At 45.7% G+C, this 22,889-nt stretch overlaps 3 protein-coding genes across 3 annotated transcripts; 2 read left to right on the plus strand and 1 right to left on the minus strand.

Moving 5' to 3' along the window:
- Positions 1-5,440: 5,440 nt before the first annotated feature.
- Positions 5,441-9,467, plus strand: LOC123442696 (geranylgeranyl transferase type-1 subunit beta). The gene is made up of 11 exons (XM_045118813.1): positions 5,441-5,752; positions 7,019-7,094; positions 7,173-7,231; positions 7,345-7,484; positions 8,034-8,089; positions 8,168-8,244; positions 8,334-8,379; positions 8,517-8,641; positions 8,761-8,828; positions 8,945-9,032; positions 9,186-9,467. The coding sequence occupies exons 1-11, from the start codon at positions 5,576-5,578 to the stop codon at positions 9,330-9,332; spliced, it is 1,059 nt and encodes a 352-aa protein (XP_044974748.1). The 5' UTR covers positions 5,441-5,575; the 3' UTR covers positions 9,333-9,467.
- A 3,228-nt stretch (positions 9,468-12,695) lies between these two features.
- On the plus strand, positions 12,696-18,193 carry LOC123442697 (very-long-chain (3R)-3-hydroxyacyl-CoA dehydratase PASTICCINO 2A). The gene is made up of 9 exons (XM_045118814.1): positions 12,696-12,915; positions 13,001-13,112; positions 13,563-13,581; positions 16,863-16,951; positions 17,064-17,117; positions 17,220-17,290; positions 17,410-17,491; positions 17,579-17,675; positions 17,810-18,193. The coding sequence occupies exons 1-9, from the start codon at positions 12,845-12,847 to the stop codon at positions 17,878-17,880; spliced, it is 666 nt and encodes a 221-aa protein (XP_044974749.1). The 5' UTR covers positions 12,696-12,844; the 3' UTR covers positions 17,881-18,193.
- Positions 18,194-19,644: 1,451 nt separating this feature from the next.
- On the minus strand, positions 19,645-22,531 carry LOC123442698 (N-glycosylase/DNA lyase OGG1). Its single transcript, XM_045118815.1, has 4 exons — positions 21,735-22,531; positions 20,899-21,109; positions 20,136-20,390; positions 19,645-20,056 (listed from the first exon to the last, which is right to left on the minus strand). The coding sequence occupies exons 1-3, from the start codon at positions 22,490-22,492 to the stop codon at positions 20,154-20,156; spliced, it is 1,206 nt and encodes a 401-aa protein (XP_044974750.1). The 5' UTR covers positions 22,493-22,531; the 3' UTR covers positions 19,645-20,056; positions 20,136-20,153.
- Between the last annotated feature and the right edge of the window lie 358 nt (positions 22,532-22,889).

The raw sequence follows: 22,889 nt of genomic DNA on the forward strand, positions 1-22,889 counted from the left end.
CCTCTGACCTAGGGGTTGCGCCTATATATTCCCTAAAAATCCCAAAAAAATCAGGAGATCATCGAAAGTACTTTTCCGCCGCCGCAAGCTTCTGTCTCCGCAAGATCCCATCTGGGGCACGTTCTGGTGCCCTGCCGGAGGGGGGATTCGGACACGGAGGGCTTCTTCATCAACACCATGACCTCTCCGATGATGCGTGAGTAGTTCACCATAGACCTATGGGTCCATAGCTAGTAACTAGATGGCTTCTTCTCTCTCTTGGATCTTCAATACAAAGTTCTCCATGATCTTCATGGAGATCTATCCGATGTAATCTTCTTTTGCGGTGTGTTTGTCGAGATCCAATGAATTGTGGATTTATGATCATATTACCTATGAATCTTATTTGAGTTTCTTCTGATCTCTCTTATGCATGATTTCATATCCTTGTAATTCTCTTCGAGTTGTGGGTTTTGTGTGGCCAACTAGATCTATGATTCTTGCAATGGGAGAAGTGCTTGGTTTTGGGTTCATACCGTGCGGTGACCTCACCCAGTGACAGAAGGGTAGCGAGGCACGAATCGTGTTGTTGCCATCAAGGGTAAAAGATGGGGTTTTCATCATTGATTTGAGATTATCCATCTACATCATGTCATCTTGCTTAAGGCGTTACTCTATTCGTCATGAACTCAATACACTAGATGCATGATGGATAGCGGTCGATGTGTGGAGTAATAGTAGTAGATGCAGAAAGTATCGGTCTACTTGTCTCGGACGTGATGCCTATATGTATGATCATTGCCTTAGATATCATCATGACTTTGCGCGGTTCTATCAATTCCTCGACAGTAATTTGTTCACCCACCGTGATATTTGCTATTTTGAGAGAAACCTCTAGTGAACACTATGGCCCCCGGGTCTACTGCACACCATATTTTCAGCCTTACTCTTTTTACTTCGTTGCACTTTCCGCCTTCAGATCTCACTTTGCAAACAATCTTGAAGGGATTGACAACCCCTTTGAAGCGTTGGGTGCAAGCTTGTTTGTGTTTGCGCAGGTACTCTGGACTTGACGAGACCCTCCTTCTGGATCGATACCTTGGTTCTCAAACTGAGGAAAATACTTACTGCTCCTGTGCTGCATCACCCTTTCCTCTTCAAGGGAAAAACCGACGCAAACCAGAGAAGTAACAAGAAGAATTCCTAGCGCCAAGGAAGGACTTTTGTTGCTGTAGCATAAGGATTTCTGGCGCCGTTGCCGGGGAGGAAGATCAAGTCAAGAACTCATCCAAGTAGGTGTCGCAAACTCATCTCTTGCATTTACTTTGTTTGCCAGTTGCCTCTCGTTTTCCTCTCCCCCACTTCACCAATTTGCCTTTTTCGTTTGCCTTTTTCGTTCGCCCTTTTTCTCGCCTGCTCTTTGTTTGCTTGTGTGCTTGCTTGCTTGCTGAAGTCACCATGAATGAAAACATCAAACTTTGTTTGCCAGTTGCCGGCGGTGAAAATGCGAGTCATGTAATTGGAAAAGTGATCGAGGACAACTATTGAGATTTGATCAAGCCTGTTCGTACAGTGGTTATTATCACATATGAGTATGTTGAACATCACAAAGGTACATATGAATTAGAGAGCAAAAATAGTAGTGCAAGTTTCACTATTTGTAACTGAATATGGACAATGTGATTTTTCAAAATATAAATGCTAATATATATAGACTATGCCATAACTTGAGATCCATATATAGACATCTGCTACCCTTTAAACCCAATATGTAGTAGGGGGGGCAGGAATAGAGCAAGATTAAAGTGTTGACAGAGTTTACAGCTGGAGAACTTCAGTTGCTAGTCAACAGGTACAGTAACCAACCCCTCTGAAGCAAAAGAGATGGCATGGAAGTCATTTGAGTTAACACTGATGGAAGTAAAGTTAGAAATTTCAAATTGTATAAATTAACTAATTGCCTTGTGGCAAAGATAATTCAACATATTTAAAGGATTTACCATTTCAGAAATATATGATCGAAAAGTTTTCTCCCTGCTAGCTCATGTTTTTTCTTTCTCCAAGGACAAACAGTGGGAATGGTCAGGGTAATACGTATTAGTTCATCTGCATTAACCAAGAAAACCAGTTAGGATTACAGTTTTTACCATGTAAAACTCAGGAGCGCATGGCACACGTTGTTTGGGATATTAAGGACAGTAAAACTGCACCTAATCCCTGCCCTCTCAGCGATTAGACGTTTTGGGCCGTTGGGTTTCCTTAATTAGGAGTTTCTGGCCGTTGGATTACGTCCTTCCTGAAGCTGATCCGCGCAGTCTTTTTTACTTAGCCCGACTGTCATGTGGCCTGCTCCTCCAGGGGCCGAAACCAAGGCCTTTTGTGCATTGGGCCTTACAGCAGCCCATTCGAAGGAGTCCCGCTGATCGGCTTCGCAAACCTTCCGTTCACTAATCCTCCCGTTGCAATCACTCCCGCCTTGCGTTGACTCGAAGCGCAAAGAGGAAAGATAGCCGCAGGAGCTGGTGCGACCGAGCCACGGAGAGGACTGCCGGTGCGGTCGGTTCCATCGAGGGATCGATCGATTTGGCTCCCTCCGGTGGATCCCAGCGACCGGAGGAGCGCAATCCGTACACCTGAGCCGAGGATGTCCGGTCGATTTTAGCGACCGGAGGAGATGATCCGGGTCATTCGATCCAATCCAGGGCATGCCAGACTTTGGTAGGAATCCGCGGAGGCGCAGGTAAGGGCGACGTAATGCCAGCCGCCTCTGCTACGGGAAACTGTTGCGCCCTTCTTCAAGCTCGCAATCATGGCCCTCTTCCACTAGAAACTGCTCTGCCCTCCTTCAAGCTCGCAATCATGGCTTGTAAAGTCGCAAAACTTTTCATGTGCCCACTGGTTATATATAATGCTCCCTCCCTGCGTATCTATGCACACCCTACTCAAGCAGCAACATTTTCTTGAGCGACATGGTCAGATATGTTACCTATAAATTGCAGTGTCCTCATATCATCGAACAAGAAGGATACCCATATCCTCTCACAACAAAATATGTTCAGGTGTTGCTGTTGCTGCGTGTGGACGATTGATTTGGGCAGATTCTGCAGCTTCGATAGATTTGGGCAGATTTTGCAGCTTCGTACTGTCAATTTTTGTGCTCACACGTTCATCATCTCAAATGGCTTTTGGACAGGTAATTACTCTGCGTATTAACCTTTCATCTTTTGCCATCAATTTTACTATGCCGTACAATTGCTTAAGTAATAGTTCCTCTGGTATTCATATCATGTTGTTGTATGGAACAGGTGAATTAGAAAAGTAGTATTACAATGCGCAAAAAACAAAATCATGTCGTCGTAGAGGGATCCGAAGCCCCGACTTCTTCTGCCCGTGCTAATAAACGAACAAAGTCCAATTCTGAAGACAATTTCTTCCCTAAGTACCCAACGTGGCATGCCAATGAAAATCGTTTGGCACATATTAAACTCAGAAAACAAAAGAAATTAGTAGAATCAGCTCCATTGCGAGATGCGACTGGCAACATAAAATTGCCACTTTCTGAGGAGTATGCAGAAGCCCTTAAAGGTAATACAGTTACTAGAAAGAAAACATTTCCTCTTCATGTACATAATAAGTAGACAACAAAGTGGATTCCTTATGGCTGCCCTTGTGCCTAATCAGCTACATACATCGTCGGTCACGTCTAGGAGCACCTTGTTATACATGCCACCATTGTGGTGTGTTCTTATGGTGGGATGAACATGTAGATAAAGGGTCCAGTTGGAAGAAGAGGCACATCATCTATAACCGTTGTTGTACAGGGGCATGACTTTGTTGAAGTAAACAACAATTCGATTATTTATTTATCTCCACAGAATTAATAGGAGTGGGACAAACAATAATACTATGAGGAATTTCCAAATAGTATTTCATTCGACAACACAATGCCAGCAAAAAATCTCGACCCTAATTCAGCCAATCCTGCAACAAAGGAAATACAAAACAAATCAGAATACACATCAAAATATGCTTCCATCTGTATCTAAACTCAGTATGGTTCACACTAACAATCTTTTGTTTGATCTACACCAGGAACTAATTAATCACCATTTTCATTAATTAGTAGATGTTTCTTTTGCATAATCTATGGTGTTGAGAGTTCACCATAGAACAGATAGATGTGAACATACTGAGCGCAAGATCTGGAAGGAAGAGAAGAGATCAACATCAAACCAGACAAGTTAGGGAAAACAAAATTAAGGTGGCCGGAAGGGTCAGAGGCACGGTATCATCCGGATCAGGAGCAGGCGGATCCAGACGATGAGCTTGGTGAGGTGGAGATCGGCGGGTGGTGGCATGGCACCGTCCAACCTCTACCTCGCGGCGGATCGATTGACGCCCCGAAGGCCAATTCTGGCGGTGGCGCAGCCGGGCAAGTCTCTTGTTTCCCTGGGCGTCGTAGATGGAGGAACGGCGGCATGTCAGGAGGGGAGGAGGCGCTACACAAAGGACAAAGAGGAGAGGAGAAACCAAGGACAGAGAGGAGAGGAGCTCTACAGCAGCGATGAGGATAAGAGGCGACAGGAACATACTTTGAAAAGTGAGGGGAGCAACGAGGACAGCGGCGGTGCCGCCAATGGTTCGTATCCTGGGTCGAGAAGGGATGGTACTGATGAGGCGGCCGCTTAGACCAATCGTCACATGCCCACGGGAACCACGCAAAGTCCGTATGCTTCCTAATGGGCTGGTTCCTTTGACCCAGTTAACCAGAAACCATCGATTTTTCTCTCGGAGTAGCGTCCCTCAGGACAGTAGGCCCAGGAAACGTCAATGGCGCACAAAACAAATCTAACGGCCATAAATTGTCTGATCGAGAGGATAGACGGCCAGAAACTCAAATCGTTGAGAAGGCTCGCTTTAGGTTCAGTTTTACTGTCCTTAATTTGCTACATCAGTCATTTTTTGTTGTTGCAACCGTATTGTTTTTTGCTACAACCGTTGACATGGGCGAGTTGCAACCATTATACAATTTTGCTACATTTGTCGTTCTGTTTTGTTGCAACCGTATTGTTTTTTACAAGGGTTGCAACCATGAGCGCACATTGCTACATCCACGGAGGTTAGAAACGCACAGAAGACGACATAGGTGAGGGCGACGAGGACGGCGACAGGCGGCGACCGACCTGTGAAGGGCGGCCAGCGGTGAGAAGGTGAGGCGAGGCGGTCGGCGCGTGCTGGGGCATCGGTGCATGCGAGGCGGGCTTCTCTCATTTCCCCGTGCGAGAGGTTGAAGATAGGAGGGATGAGGACGACGGGATATGACGTCTCGGAGGGGCTAAATCTGACGGCTGAAACTCGACCGACCCAACGGTTGGACCGGCGCGCGAGCGCAGATTGCTTCGATACCCGCGCTCGAAAAACAAAAACATGGTGTAGTGCGGCACGGTCGGAAACCGGACGCAAGTGGGACCGCCATCTCGTCCCCATCTCCCAAAGTCCCAAGCGCGTCAGGATTCGTGCTCCCGTACCGGCCCCGACGAATCGGCGGCGACGCGGAGGCCGTCACTTCTCCTTCCACGGCGGCGACCGGCCGGAGATGGGGGACCAGGAGGCGGAGGAGGCGGCGGCCGGGTTCGCGCGCGCGCGCCACGCGGCGTTCCTGGAGATGATGTCGTCCGAGCTCCCCGACGGCTACGCCACGCAGGAGGTCAACCACCTCACCCTCGCCTACTTCGCCGTCGCCGGCCTCTCCCTCCTCCGGGAGCTCCACCGGGTAAGCCGAAGCCGAGATCCACCCCGTTGACCGCCCTCTGGGCACGTACTCCATCCACGCTTGCTACCAATTGCGCGGAATTCTAGGGAATTTCCTGAGTGATCTGTCCTGTTCTAGATGTGGCTGTTGTCTCTGTTCGTAGCTTTGGATCTCGCGTGGGTGTAGTGATTATACTAGGCCATTGCATGCTTTGTGCTGAGTTTATTCAAAATTCGCCAAGCACGCGCACACACATCACTAGGTTTCTGCGCTACGACGTAAAAGAAAAGGGTGGCAAATTTTTGAAAAAATTGGTTGCGGCGACTGAAATTAAGCTGCCCTGTATTTATTTCTGAACCGAATTGCAAGGATGTGCACAGGTTCAAGTATTATCACTCAGGGCTTAAAAAAGTCGCTCCACGTATTTATAACATACTAATCCATCGTCGAACAGTACAGACTTTTCAAGGCAATTCGCCATCGAACAGTCAGGCCTGGTCTGCTTCAGAACGAGGGATGCTTGTGCACAGCTATTAAAAGTATGAAAAAAATTACTCGATGTGTTCCTAGGGATAGGTTTGAGTAGCATTCATAAGCGCTGAATGCAATTATCAGGATTATGGGGACACGTAGCGCAGTTCGCAGATCAACGTCGTGGAATGCTTGTAACAGCAACTGCTAGCTGCAAGGCTTAAGCATTTGAGTCCACTAAGACTTTAACTCCCAAAGTAGTTAGAGGTTAGCGAGGTTATTGGATGCAGACCTGCCTGACAACTAGATGTCATTACTAACTTCATCAAGGTTTGGTGTCTGGTGATAAGAGCAAAGGGGCCCAGATGATGTTTATGCTGGGTTGTAGCAACAAAGTGGCACTGGTGCCCGTAATTTTGGTTATTTGGTCTAAGCCCCATAGGATTTTAGCTGAATTATTCATGCTGTTGGGAGCCGTCTAGTTGGTTGACAATTAAGGTTATCCTTCTTAATGTTGATTGCTTGTGTGAACACATGATAATAGCTTTCCCAGTTTATCGATCAGCATACTTTCCCTCTGGTAAATTGCATAAACCAGATGGAAACATCAAAGACGTTTTACATGTTCCGAGCCTTTAAAGGAAAAGCTATCTGCCAGCATTCACTTTAAGGACTTGAAGTTCTTTTAGAATGATCAACCATGTTAGGTTGCTAGTTGAACTGTTTATTGGGGAAATTTCAGTTTACCTATGCACCTTGACCATTCAGGAAGAAGTAATGTAGCAATAATTTGTGTACCTATCTTTTTTTTTTTAGGTTAACAAGGATCAAATTGCCAAATGGGTTTTGTCGTTTCAAGTACACCCTGAGGCAAACGACGACTTACATAATGGTAAGAAGACTCTTCTGATGGATATAATTCGTATTTCTAGATGCCATGTTTATTACATAACAGTTAACTCGTTTGTAGGGCAATTTTTTGGATTCTGTGGCTCTAGAACAACTAAATTTCCCTCAAATTTGGTGAAGGTATGTGTGATTAATGCTTGGCTCGACCTTTTCTCATCATATGAGTCCACATATTTTGCCATTTCATTTATTTATTGTGACAGTTCCATATACTGACCTGTGCTCTGTTTCAGGACCCTTGCCATAATGGTAGCCATCTAGCAAGCACTTATTCTGCTCTTGCTATATTGAAGATTGTAGGTTATGATGTACTAAACCTTGATAGCAAGGTTCTTCTAGCGTCGATGAAAAAACTCCAGCAATCAGATGGAAGGTATGCGTTTAACTTTGGTCTCCATGGTACTTATACTGTTAGACTTCAAAATTTACCTGGGAAGTGTCTTAAGTATTTCCATCTACTACCTGCATTAACATTATGCCTAGAAATATTTTCTAGGAAAGAATCACCGGAATAGTTTCTCCTAGTCACGTACCTCACATGCTGTTTTACGATTTTCGTAGCGCCCCATGGTTGGTTCACAGTCCACATCCTTCATTATAGTTCTGTTTCAGGAACATATGCATTAATTGTAGGCCTTTTCATTTACCATGCGCTATTTCATCTGCATGAACTTAAACCATGTACTCTCATTGCAACAAACTTTACACCGGTAAACACCACTTTTCCGGTGTGTATTTGTACTAGAATGTTCAGGTGCTGTACTGTTATGATCCTCCGAAATGCTTGCAATTAGTCTAGAGCTTCTCTTCTCATTTTGCTTTGTTTCCTGTTTTACTTGTCAACTCAGAAGGCTTTGATTTCGTGCACCTGGCATTCAATACATTTTGGTTATTAGCTAACTTGACATTCATCCTTTTATAGCTTCATGCCTACTCATATTGGTGCGGAAACAGACCTACGCTTTGTATACTGTGCAGGTGAGGAGCACTGTTCTTTGTATATGATAATAATAGGGGTTTTAAATATAATTTAATGCATTTGAGCTCTGTTCTCAGCTGCGATCTGCTCAATGCTGAAAGACTGGTCAGGAATGGACAAGGAAAAGGCCAAGGAATACATCCTTAATTGTCAGGTTGGCTTGGCACCGTAGTTTTCAGTGATGTAAGAGTGTTCTGCACCATGCTATTTGTCTTTCCTGATTCTTATTTCTACTGCATGCAGTCATATGACGGTGGCTTTGGCATGGTTCCCGGTTCAGAATCTCATGGTAGGCAGTGCATTTCTTTACATGGTTATTTTATGGAGGTTATTCTTTAGAGTTTTAATTGTGTATGACAACTAAGTTAGGTTGTTTTGCGATTTGGTTATGGATTCTCATTGTATGACTTTGTGTTAGTGAGCCAGGTGGGGGAACTTTCTGTGCTGTTGCGGCCCTATATCTAATGGGTTTCATTCAAGTCGATTTGGCATCGAACTTACGAGAGTCTGCGCCGATCGACGTACAATTGCTATTGGAGTGGTGTCTTCAGGTCAAATTTCTGCTTATAATTATCTCCCTGAAACGAGCAACAGTAGAATAAGTAATAGAAGGTGAATTGTTGGTAATTGTCTTTATACCTTACTAACGCATTGCACTATCATTATATAGAGGCAAGCAGCAGACGGGGGGTTTCAGGGCAGAAGAAACAAGCCAAGCGATACATGCTATGCTTTCTGGTTAGCACATTAAACAACAACAGTCTGTATACTGCTATTTGGCTGAGAAGCAAAAGCCGGTAGCAGCAACCTTGATAAAAATCTGTTTGCTGCCCATTTGACTCATCTTCATTCAGGATCGGAGGCGTGTTGAAGATGATTGGCGCCTACCACTTGATCGACCACGCCGCTCTGCGGGAGTTTCTGCTCACCTGCCAGACACGTGTAATTATCCCAAACCAAAGCCTTTATCGACAACTCGTTCCGAGATTTCAACAAGATAATATAAAACCTTAAATCAAGTTTTCAAACAGGTCTACATCCACGCTCCTTTCCTGACTCGTTTTCTTCTTCTGATTATTTGCTTGGACGACACAGTACGGAGGCTTCTCGAAGTTCCCCGACGACGGGCTCCCGGACATCTACCATTCGTACTACGGGCTCGCTGCCCTCTCGTTGCTGGGTGAGGAGAAGGAGGTCGAGCCGCTCTGCGCCGAGCTGGGGATCATCGCCGCTGCGCTGTAGCTAGCCGAGGCACCGATCCGATCTTCCCCGTTGTACCCTCCTTGTAACTCACAGTTTCTCTGCGACCAACGGATGCTGTAAGACCGATCCACCATTACAGCGTGCGGCTGAAAACATGGAAGCGATTTTTTTGCATGAGGTTTCTTGATTGATCCGTGCTTTAGGCGTGTTTTGTTATTTTTCGGTTGCGACGGGCCTGATTTGCCCAGACAGTCGTGCTCTATTCCCAAGTTTGTTGCGTTGGCTGAGCTGTTGGGTCTGCTCGAAAGCTACTGATCACGGCGCGGGGAACGAAGATCTTGTGCCTGGATTTGAGTTGGTGTTTGAAAATTGCGTGCGCGATGAAGAAATGGCGCGTGTGACGGGGAAGCAAGCTGGATTCGGGCGGCGGGCGGGCGGTTGGGTAGACGTGGGCAGCTGCAGCGGCGTTAACTGCCACGAGCAGCTGCCCACCACGAGCTCTCTCACTCGCTCGCTCGTCCTGTCCGAACGACCCTGCTCCGAACTCGTCAGATTCCTTCCAGAGTCAAACGGATTGCGGCAGAGTTTGTTGGCCAGCCGCCACCTAATCCGACTCCCGATTCGCAGCAAGATGGACAAAACTGGCCTTAAGAGCAAATCCAACGCGCCGACCGAACAGACCACTCTTTTGGTCGTAATTTTGTCCCTCTGGGTTGGTCCACCGGACATCCGTGTATGTTTTTGTAATTGGGTCGGCGCTTGGTTCCAACGCAGATAACAACCCATTTTTAACCTGCACGAATTAAACATATTTAAAAAATATATAAAACCCATTAATTAAACATTTAATGCCGGTCTTGAAGACCGGTGGTAGTCCACACTACATTAAACATAAAATTAAATAAATTAAAAACGAGGAGGGACGCTGCTCTAGGTGTCCTCCTCGTCGTCGTTGTCGGGGCCGGTGAGGTCGACCGCCTCACCTCCTCCGCATGCGTCCGCGCCGACCGCGGCACCGCTGGCACTGGGATCCTCTCCGTATCCAAATGCCAGTTGTGCGACAGCGTAACGTCGGGGTAGGGGAGGGGGACGCAGTGCTCTCAGTGCCACCTCGCGTGGTGCATTGGTACGCTGACCCGCTGACGAGGCGTACGGGAAGATGCCTGTGACCGGAGAGCGCGCGCGCGAACAGGAACGACGGGGGGCTTCCCCTTGTCTTTCGCGGAGAAGAACCCCATGGTGGTGGTGGCTAGGGTTTACCGCCGGCGGGAGGGCACGGGTGGCTAGATGGGGACGGAGGCGACTTTTAGAAGATGATGACCCCTCCTCCCTCGCACGCTCGGATTAAAAAAGAACGTCCGTGGGTCACTAACGTGTGGGCCCGCGGTGGTGGTCGTCGTTAATAAAGACGACGTCGGCTTTGACTAGGTGCCACATGTGGACATGCACGGACATGAGAAGGCATGCGTTGCGTCCGCGTCAATACATTTCAGACACAATTTTGAGCTGGAAATGGGTCCTTCGCGTGTGTTTTGGATTTGGGTCGGCGCGTTGGGCCTTCACTTTTGTCCGCGCCGATCCAAATGGATATGCGAACGGACGTTTTGGGTCGCTCCGTTGGAGTTGCTCTGAGGTGCAACTATTTCACAAACTAAACCGTGGGCGAAACAAATTTATTCAACTAGCCCTTTTGTGTAGTGTGCGACACGTCGGTGCTACACTACACTGAGTAACGCCTGACTCAGAGGCGCTATACTTTTGACTAGCATGGTACCCTGGGGCGCCGAGGCCCATCCTTGGTTGTGCAGCGCATAGCCCATAGGCGTCAAACAACCATGTCGAGCGCCTAAGACAAAGGTGCTACACATTCATTTATCTCGTCGCTGACTGGTCCTCCCCTCCCCCACCTAGCGGTGGGCACTATAAAATCAAAAACCGAAAAACTGAACCGAACCGAACCATATTAACTGATTTATCGATTTATTTGGTGGTTCGATTTTTCGTTCCGTGGGAAATTTTAAGGTTATCAAGTGTTTTGTTTTTGTTTGGTTTTCAGTGCTCAGAAACCGAATAGACCGAACAAACCAATATGTAGGATACCTCATGTAATACCTTGTTTTCAAAAGTGCAACAGTTTGGAGCACCACATATTTCTCCGTACATAATACATTTCACATTTCATGTGTTTTTTTACTTAATTATGTTTACTAGTTTGCTTGACCGAATAAACCATAGAATAATGTTAAGGTTGCTAGATCTTGTGATTATTTTTTGTATATTATACAATCCAAATTTGTGCTCTTAAGTCATTACACTTATACTGACAAGTGCATGAATTTCGGATTTTCGGTTAACCGAACAAACCGAACCGATATATTATGATTAATATGGTTCGGTTTCTAATTTTTGAGTGAGTATTTTGGTTTCTATTTCTCCAAAATCGAAATTATAAAGAACTGAATAAGCCGAACCGTATTAACCATATAAACCGAATGCCCAACCCTACCCCCACCCCACCCACACACAACCCCCTAGCTAGCCCTAACGGAGATGTGTTGGCCTTAGTTTTCTCTCTCTTCCCATCTCAAATCCCTCCCCAAATCAAGCAATCTGAAGGTTTGGTCCGTGGATTTTGACCTCAATCCCTCCCTTAAGGTAATCTCCCCAGATCCCCTCCCTTTCGTCCGGAAAATGCTCACATTTGCTTAATTTTTGCAAGTTTAGGAAACCCTAGTTCTTCAAGAATTATGAAATGTGTATGGAAATATGAGACGATTGTTTGCCCTTTTGCTAGGGTTAGGGTTGTTAGTATGTTAGATTAGGGTTATGGTTCTTGTTAGGTTGGGGGTTAGGGTTATTATTTGATTTCTGTGTTAGGGCTATGAATTTAGGGTTGTTTTGTTTACTTATGAATATATTTTCAGTTGTGTTGTTTTAATTATTTTAGGGATGGGAATGACATGTGTTTATGTTCATCATGTGGACAAGGACGCCTTTTTGAAAGGTAATATCGAGCCGGATCTTGATGAGCTTGACATGGTTTTCGAGAGTAGTCCTAGCTATGCCAAGGCCTTGGAACAAGGGATGAGAGATTTGAATTGGATGGACCCAAATGATATTGTTGAGTTGGATGGAAGGCATAATGTGGGGTTGCGAATGCACATTCTTTGAAACACAATGTGTATGAACACCGAGCAATGTTGGGTTGCATACAAGGAGATGGTGGTCGAACCTCTAGACAAGGTTCTTGAATTATTTGCTACCAAGAAGGTTGATGCTAGTTTGCACTTGGACTTGAACTCACTAGGGTTTCACAATGATTATAAATCATCTACAAATTCTAAATCACGCCATACTATTTCAGTTTTTCTTATAAATTTAGAATCCAAGCAAACACAAGGTAAATGTTTTTCTCCCATCCGCCTCCGTGCTGTAGCGGGACACCGGCGGCCATTATTTGATCCGCCGCAGACGCATCCCATCCCCCCGTGACCCCCGGCGACTTTCTTCTTCTTCCTCCTCGTGCTGCTCCGGAGAGAATAAATAAACAAATGGCCGGCGTCGGGTCGGCGGTGCGGCGGCTCTACCTCTCCGCCTACAACTGGGTCGTCTTCTACGGATGGTGCGCCCCCTTTCCTCGGCTGGATGGATCTCTGGTTTCTTGATTTGTGTCTGACCAGTTCGGATCTCTTTGGTTTGGTTGGCAGGGCGCAGGTGCTCTACTATGCGATCACGGCGCTACTGGGGGACGGCCACGAGGGCGTCTACGCCGCCGTCGAGCGCCCGCTGCAGCTCGCTCAGACCGCCGCCGTCATGGAGGTCCGCTTCTCTGCCCCCTCTTTGACCCTTGTTTCAACATTTTATTTAGTGAAAACATTGAATAAAAAAATGCGAAAAAAACACAAGTAAATTTTAGTCAAACTACGTGGGAGTAGTAACTTTTAGCTTCTTATAAGGTGTGGTTTTCATATATTCAAAGAAAAAAAAATTACTGCTTTCAATTGAGCTAAGGCAGAGACAAAACGGAGGTGGGCTAAACAAATTGACCAGATTACTATGCGAACCGAGACTTGTGGAAACACTGCGATCAATGATTCAACTTTACTGTTATTTCTGTGCTTACAACTTTTGTTCTAAATTTACTGTGGTGTCCTACTTCTTTCTGGAGTTATATAGCAATCTACTTTATTCCTTTGCGCGCTGACCACCGAATTTGAGAGGTACTGACAATCTTGTGTTTTCTTGGCGCTGGTGCTGCCGATGGCGCAGATTCTTCATGGGCTTGTAGGTATGAAGTTACTGTTTATTTGTCTTCTACTCCCTCTGTACCAAAATACTTGTTGTTCGGAGAAATCTCCGACCAGTGAAAACGATCAAAAGTACAAAACTACCCCTAATTTGAAAACAAGATCGTCATCTTCCTCCTCTTCCTCCGCCCTCCACCTCCTCCAGCTGCTCGTCCCCGTCGCCAGCAGCAGGCTCCTCCGCCAGGCTCCTCCCTGTCGTCCAGCTGCTCGTCCCTGTCACCAGCAGCAGGCCCCTCATCCTCCGCCCTCCACCAGCAGGACCCTCCGCCAGGCTCCTCCCTGTCGTCCAGCTGCTCGTCCCTGTCACCAGCAGCAGGCCCCTCATCCTCCGCCCTCCACCAGCAGGACCCTCCGCCAGTCTCCTCCCTGTCGTCCAGCTGCTCGTCCCTGTCGCCAGCAGCAGGCCCCTCCTCCTCCGCCCTCCACCAGCAGGACCCTCCGCCTGCCCGCCTCCGCTCCAGCTTGGTCCTCGCTCCGCTGCCTAGCCTAATCCTCGCTACGCCCCCACCTGCTCCTCGTCACACAGGCAAGTACTCCTTGCCTAAAATTACAGTATCTAACAGCGCAAGATTGATTCAGTTAAACAACGCAACAGCAGAATTTGAGGAATCGCTAGAATTTAAAAACAAACAAATAACAGTCGCAAGTGCACTGAAATTCAGTTGAATAAGGTGTATGTCTCGTTAACTGAAACAAAGGAGACAAGTGCATACGGTGTATGTGCTGCAACAGGTCCAGTGTGCGACCTTGATCCCACATTTCCATCATTTTCCATCAGGCATCTACTCCAGTAGGCATTTGCTGCAATAATGTAGCTGCACTGCCAGATTATAAGGTGTGTCTTTGCATTGGTCCCACATTTTCCATCAGGCATCCAAATATGGCTGATTAAACATGGCTTGCTTTGGTTGTGTGTTAAGCCTGCATTTATTCTTTAAGCATGTCTGGCTTTGGTTAGTTAGCAATGGCACTTTCAATTTACAGTCATAGCCAAGAAAAGAAAATGTAGGGTAAAGCAAAGAAAAGAGCAGCCGGCAAGGTGCACTATCTGCTTCTTAGACATGCATACAAGTTCATCATTCTACTCCAAATCATAAACTGCAGTGTCTGTTCTTTTCAGTTTACAACAGTGGTTTCTACTCATTGCAAAGTGCAGTGCAGTTTAATGAACTTCTTCTTACAAAGTTGGAGAACAATCAAGATTCACTTAGTTTCAATTATCTCAAAGGTTTCATTTAGCTTTAGTTATCTGAAAAGGAAAACTTCCAGTTAATTAAAATTAAAGGAAAAGTTCCATTTAGTTATAATTGACTGAAAAGTTTCATTTGGTTTTAATTAACTGAAAAGTTCCATTTGGTTTTAATTAAAGGAAGAGTTTCATTTGTTCAAGCACTGACTGAAAAAGGCATGCAAAATATTTGTTCTACTGAAAAACTACTGCAACCAAGAAAGTACTGTACTCTATTTTACTCCAAAATTAAGCTACTGCAAAATTACTGAAGCTTCATGTGCAAAAAATTAACAGTAGCTTCTGCTTTCAGTAGGATTACTGAAACTTGTCAATTGGCAAAAGTACTGCAGCAGTAAAACTACTGAAACTACTCCTAATGCAAACAAAACTTGCACTACAAAAGTTCCCAGATGCAGCAGTAAAACTACTGAAAGTCTGAAACTACTCCAAATTCAGTGAATTAAACTACGCCAATTGGTAAATTCCGTGAAACAAGCTCGGCCCAAGCCTAGATTCTCGCAGCTCTCCCCCACCAACTACCCTGCACCTATACACACAGAGACAAACATACGAACAAGATATTCAAACAATGTTCATTTAGTAGAGTACAAAGCTGTTTGCTGTTGTTGTTGTTCTTGCAGCTAACAACACAAGCAGGAGCAGCAGTTGTTTGGGAGTTTCTGTGACAACACAAGCAGGAGTAGAAGTTTGTTAGGTGGTCCGTACCCGACATATCTCGACGGCTGCCATCCCTGTCTGAGCAGCTCTTTCGCCTCCTCTGCTCCTGTCCTCTGATGCCAAACCTATCACTTGGAGTAGTTCAAGTTCTCTGAAAGTCTGTTGCAAGAGTTGGTGATGCGTGATGCTGCCAAATCAAAGAGGAAAGCACATCAGGGAAGGCAAGAAGCGAAGAAGAAGAAGAAATCAAGCATATCAGGACGGACCTTGATGCGGCGTCTCGAGCAATGAATCCGCTCCATCTGGCCGCCGCGCTTGTGGGACGCCATGGACATCAGGCCGCTTTAGTTTTCTTGTCATGCCTAATGTGGTTCTGAAGAAAGTTTCAGTTTTCTTTGTCAGACCATGGCTAATGCAGTGGTGCACTAAGCAAATTGAACGACTCCCAAGGCAAATCATGAGGAGAGATGCTACCTTCCATGGCAGTAGGATCGTAGCAGCAAGAAGCGGTGGTAGCAGGATAGAACCTGCCGTGCGTGGCGCCGGAGTTCCTCGTCCATGGTGGTTGTGGAGGTGGATCCGGCGTTGTAGTGGAACCAGAGGAAGGATGGCGTCCCCTCCCCACGAGAGAGAAGGTGGCCGTCCCCTCACTCCTACTCTCCTTCCTCGCTTGCTCGGTCGTGACATGGCCGGTCTAGGCGCAGCATCACGGCGACGGCCAAAGGAAGGGCGCGCCATGGACGCACCGGCTCGGTCGCGGTTGCCATGGATCTCCTTCCCTCCCACTTCTCGCGGTCGGGGATGTGATGGGAGGGGAGAAGATAGTGGGGGAAAGAGCGACCATGGAGCTCCAGATTAAAGCCATGGTCAAGTCAAATCCATTTGCTTCAATCATGTCAGGGACGAGCAGCAGCGAGGAAGAGAGGAGGGGGTGGCGTACCACAGCTGCTGGCGTTGCAGGTCGAGCCGTCGGAAAGTGAAAATGTGATCTTGCAAGGGGTGACCCCGACGGGGCCAGCGGAGAGGCGGTGACCACGCAAGAGGGAGAGTCGGAGGTGACACGGCGAGGGTGAGGCGCCGGCGACGCGTGTGAGGAGAGGCTCCGGTGACGCATGCGAGGGAGAGGTGGCAGCGAGCTAGGGATTTGGATGAGCAAACGAGAGTGGGTGGATGAGCGAGAGAGTGAGCGAGCGTGTGAGAGGTTGGAGGGTAGTTTAGGAAACAACAAAAGAAACTGTACGTGATGAATTTTGCTGAAAACATAGAGCGACAAGTATTTTGGTACAGAGAGAATAATTATTATGTCTTTTCCACTATCCTTTTAGGGGCTTGTTGTGATAATCTGAATTTTAGGGTTGGTGAGGTCTCCAGTCACTGCAACCCTTCCACAGATAGGATCAAGATTGTTTCTTACATGGGGCATCTTGTGGAGCTTTCCCGAGGTATCGTCATTGATCACTTGCTAACTTGTATCTTTCATTATTTGATTGATAGATCAAAGTAAAAAACTGATTTGACAATGTTGATTCATCATTTTGTACATTTGTTTTGCAGACACAGTCGCATATTCTCGTATCTTCGTTGGTCATAAGCTGGTCTATCACTGAGGTACATCTTACATCTTACACTTCTTCTCAAGGTTAAAATTATATGAATGTTCTCTTAATTTGAGAATGTAATGTAATGCGGAATTTGTTGGCTTTCATTTAGATCATTAGATATTCTTTCTTCGGCTTGAAGGAGACGCTTGGATTCGCACCTTCCTGGCTTTTGTGGCTTAGGTTAGTATCATTTTCATTTCATGCTGGACATTATCTCATCAAAATTCAGAGTAAATTTGCTGCCTCAAAACCATATATTTGAAAGTGACTTCGTTCATTTGTTGTGGCATTATATGCAGGTATAGTACATTTATGATATTGTATCCTACCGGTATCTTTAGTGAGGTCAGTCTGATCTACATCGCTCTGCCTTACATGAAGGTAACTAAAATAATCAAAGAGAAAAAGAAACTCAATATTATTCATTTTATAACAATCTTGTCTAACTATTATCTTTTGGGTGACTAGGTATCCGAGAGGTACTTTCTTAAGATGCCTAACAAGTGGAATTTTTCCTTTGACTACTTTTACACATGTGTTATCGCCATAGGTGTCTATATTCCAGGTACATAACCCCTCTTATCTCGCCTTCGCTCTTCACATTTGTGGTGATTGTCATCCTTTGACATTAATAAAGCGATGCTATAAGCGAAGTAGGACCTCACCAAACACTTTGTTGTTTGACTTGGATGACTGCAGGTGGGCCACACATGTTCACGTACATGCTTGCCCAGAGGAAGAAGGCACTGTCAAAGGCAAAGACTGCATGAGATTTGTTGGTAGTCTTGTACCTGGAGCATGCAATGCACACCATACAATCTCATGCTGTACAAGAGTAGTTGGTGTGAACTGAATTACTCGGCATGTGTTGTAACAACGATGATTGTCTGATCTCCCACGGTTGAATTGATCATTGATCAAACTCTGCATTGAGCCAATGATTATGGCCATCGGATAAAAACAATATTCATCTTTAGAAGTGCTCATCCATTATGAGCCAATGGCTAGATCTCATCTTAACAAGGAAAAACTTTGTGGAGCAATTGGTACATTGATTATTCGAGAGGACTTGTGCTGTCTTTATTCTATTCCATCCGTTCTTAAATATAAGACCTTTTTAAGATTCCAATACAAACTAGGGGCTAGTTCTTTTTTAAGCCTCCTCCTTCCTAGATTTTCTCATAAGCTGCCTCTCTTATTCATTGGGGTTTATGAACTAGTTATGAGATAACTAATTTAGCAGCCTTAACGGATTTTATGAGCGGCTTATTTTTTAAGTTGGGGAGAGGCAGCTTATTTTTTAAGCTGAGCAAAAGAATCATATGTAGACATATTTTAGAGTGTAGATTTATTCATTTTACTCCGTACTGACTATATTGAAGTCTCCACCGATTTTCTTTTGTTGAAGTATACAAGGATTTGCCCAGCTTTGTGCATCATCAGTTCGGACTTTCGGTTCTACTGATTGGTTGGTGGATGAAACTTATGCTTTCAATCATCTTCTCATTGCTCTCCAACCAATTCCCCCTACAAATTGTATAGGAAGGATAAAAAGTTTTGAAACAATATGGCTGTAGGTACTTGTAGTGACGGCCATTGAATAGTTTGCTGATTTTCACCATCTGTGAGATAAAATACAAATCGACGGTGCTCAAGTGGTGTGACGAACGCTTCACATTCAGACATCTGTACATAAGTGTTTCCCTTTGTGGAATAGACAATTGCATCCTATTCCCAGCAAACCAGATACTCCATTTACTGAGCTGAATAAACAAGCGTCTCACCATTTCACAAATTCGCCAAACCATTTTACAGTTGTACCACCGCACGGAGATCAAACTAAAAGACTCTAGTGACTAGTGTTCGTCCCAGAGGAGACAACAATGCAGCAGGCGTCAAGGCAACAAACAAGCAAATACTTAGATAGCTTAAACTAGTGCTCCCTCTGTATCAAAATATATGATGTTTTTTGACACTATCATAGTGTCAAAAGTCTTATATTCGATACGGAGGGAGTAATGTTTAACAGATCAGTTTCGATCACAAGAAAAATGCAGTGTCAATCATATTCTCATGATCATCAATTGCTAACATCAAAACAGAGCTAACCATGAACACACCAACCTAATGTACAGTCTGGAGCTCAAGCATCTCAGTTGTGTCGGACACTGGGAAAGAAATCTTGGTTAGAATTGAGCAAATCTAAATGCAAGGACATCGTACTTACTCAGGAGGATGAATGACAGGGCAAAAACGATGGCAAGGACGAATAGTTCGGCAAGCTCCCACGCCCTCTCCAGGCTGCCATGACAGGGCAAAAACAAAGGTATCTCCCACACTTTGTTGGAGCGAAGGAACCATACCAGGCAAAAACGTTGCTTGCGATAGGATAAAACAACATAATTCAAATTGGGCGCAGATGGAAATCTTATTCACACTCGGTCCTATACCTACGATCATACCAACATATTCAAAAAATGAATTGAATATCAACTCTCGATCTGATCAGATTCAGAGATATCTCCCCCATCATCTAAGAACACATACAACATGTTAAACCATGTTGAATCAAGCACATGAAAGGATATCAGTTTTTGAGGGAAACTACATGATTTACAACACAAGTGCTCAGAATTCCTCACTGCCATTTGGCTAACAATACAATAATACCCTCTACACATCCCTTCTATGTAGGATGTGGTAGGCCAGTTATACAATAAAATCTGATGTGGTAGGCCCCCCTCTAAAACTAAGATCGGGACGATTACTCATGATCCGTCATCAGAAGATGTTAATAATTCATTGATTAACAAAGACAAAAAAGAACCTTCCAACGAGTTCAGAGGATTGCCTTGAATGGCTGGAAACATATCCCAGCACTTCCTTTCAACGGGATTTTGGGTAATACATGCGCTGAACATAGCTCAGACATTCTTTGACATTTTCCTGCAAAAGTTAATACATAAGGCGTTAATTATTGAACGGACACCATGGTCCTGAAAGATAAGGACAAAAGAAGGCAAACCTTACTATCCATGCTCTCCTATGTCTGTATTTCAACCATCTTTGTCCCACGTTTCCTCTTGGTAGGTTTCGTGGTGTCACTGGTAACTTCGGCGGCCACAAGTTTTTTAGCAGGTAGCTGGCCAATAAAAAGAACATTCTGTGCCCAACCAGCATACTCGCCAAATCTGGTTACAAATGCGTCGGCGACAACAATGCTCAGTTTTGGAGTCAGGCTCTTGCCAGCTAGCTCGGGCAACATATACTTTGTAGCAACCTGCGTTAAATCCACATGGTTAGGGTTTGAAGGCCTAAACAAAATAGGCTTTTAGATAGTATATAAAACATTTCCAGAATCTTTCTTGACTCTGCATCCTCAAGGTTAAACCGTATTTCTGATACCACACAAATTGTCATCAATTCTGAACCAGAACATTCATTGTGTACAAATTTCAGTGGTAGTTGGTTACTTCACCCATTTCAAAGGATGGAAATTTTATTTCCCGACAATATAACAGTTTGGAATAGGTGCACCCATTACCCCGTGAAATTTAAACATGATAATCTTAGAAAATGTATAACATGTTATCATGGTCCAAACTCGTACAAGTCATGTAGGTGAAGCCTTTCAGCTTGTTGCTAACCAACAGAAAAGGACTATCATAACTAAAACTAGCCCGTCAAAACCACCAAATTTTGTGAGAATGGACAAAGAGTAAAGTGGTGGAAAGGCACGTCAGATTTTACAGCAAGAATACAACAACGGTTAATCAGACATAGCATACCTTCCAGACATGTGTGTCAACAGGAATAGCCTGATTCTTATCAAGAGAGAACAGAGCAATGCAGGCTGCAACTTTTGGACCAACGCCTGGCAGGGTACAAAGAGCCTCAATTACCTCCGGAAGTTCCCTGTTACGCAACAAGGAAAGCCATTTTGCGCCTCCACCAGGCTTGGCCATCAATTCTTTAGCAGTGCCAGCAACATACTTTGCCCTGCTCATACGTAAGTACACAAACATTTGCTCAAATCAGTTTATTTAGTAGTACAAAATATCTAGTAAAGCTGCAAAAACAACAGATACTCGTAAGCGAGACATGATTCATCAAAAATCGGTAATTGTATGTATGTACAAGGTTGTTTTCCCACAGTTGAAATTTAAGTACAAAATTAGACAAATGTGATACTGGGATTCTTCTGTACATACATAAATACATGTAAAACAGTAGGAAGTAGGATATCAATACTATCACCGCCATCATCATTAAACAAGAATGCAACTGCTCATCGGTCAAATTACTGAATTATCAGCCCGCTGATATGGGCATCCTTGACATTTTTCTTTTTCATTTACCAACAAACACGACAGGCAAACCTATCCGAATGCTAAACGAAGTAATATCAAGGACTACCTATGACTGAATTAACAGCAAGTAAAGGAACCATGCGCCCCACAACACAAGCTGGACTAGCAATTTTGTTCGTCTCAAGAAAACGAGGCTACAACAAAACCAGACTAGCCGTGCTGATTTCAATGCAAAGGACTGCCAATGCTTAGAGCGTAGCACAAATTGAATATAACGAAGAAGATAGATACACCCGAGGCAGTAACTGACGGACCTGTACCCAAACCCAGCCTCCCGAAGCTCCTGCTCGGACACCTGCGCGAGCCGCTCGACGGTGGGGAACCGGTGGAACACGAAGCCGCCGACCTCCCCGAGCCGCTCTCCGTATCCGGCCAGTGTCCAGACCATCTTCTCGATCCGTGCGATGTTGTTGTTGGAGGAGCAGAGGAACTGGAACAGGCACTCGACCGGGTCCTGCCTGAGCACCCGCGCGCCGCCGCCGCCGAGCCGCGCCGCGACCTCCGCGAAGCGCGCATCGGCGGCCGTGAACTGGACCCAGAGGTCGGCGAGGGGGACGGCGGAGTTCAGGTAGTCGCACAGCGCGGCGCGGGCGGCGGCCACGGAGGAGGTGGGGGAGGCGGGGTCGTCGTTGTGGAGGAGGAAGGCGAGGCGGTCGTCGTCGGGGAGGTGGGAGAGGGAGACGAGGTGCGGGCCCACGGCGGCGGTGAATCGGAGCGGGGAGAGGGAGGTGCGGCGCCAGAGGAAGGTCTGGCCGGTGGGGAGGGTGAGAGGGAGGGAGAGCTCGGCGAGAGAGAGGGGGAGCGGGTGCCACTCCTCGTCGGCGAGGGGCAGGCGGCGGCGGGCGGCAGGAGGGTGCTGGTGGGTGGTCTCGGGCTTGGGGATTTCTACGGGTGCGGCCGGCGGCGGGGTGGAGGGGAGGAGGGCAGGGGAGGACGGCATCGGCGGCCTGAGAGTGCTGTGGCGGCGAGGAGGAACGGCGGAGGCGACGCGAGGGAGGAGCGGGGGACGCATGGTGAGTGGAAACCGTAAGCTCGGCACGAAGGCGGAAAAGGTGAGATTTTTACACATTCTCTTCTTCGCCTCAAAGTACCGTTGGACGAACCCTGATGCTCGACGCGGCTCATGTGCAGAGCAGGCCTTTGGATTTATTTTTGCTTTTAAAAGTGGATTTTTAGATCAGAAGTGAGTATATAGCATCACAAACATAATTAAGATTAAATCAATACAATTGGATCACTGAACTACCACTACCTCATCAAAATGAGGCGTCGACACGTTGCTTCCATACTCGAACGAACCTAAATGCATAACCTCGTCGATGACAACCAGAAAATCGATTTATTTTTATAAAATCTGAAATATATGATACAGCTTTAATTTTTTTTAACCATTTCAATCCACATTGCTT

Source organism: Hordeum vulgare, chromosome 3H (assembly GCF_904849725.1).
Source record: "Hordeum vulgare subsp. vulgare chromosome 3H, MorexV3_pseudomolecules_assembly, whole genome shotgun sequence".
Lineage (NCBI taxonomy): Eukaryota > Viridiplantae > Streptophyta > Magnoliopsida > Poales > Poaceae > Hordeum > Hordeum vulgare.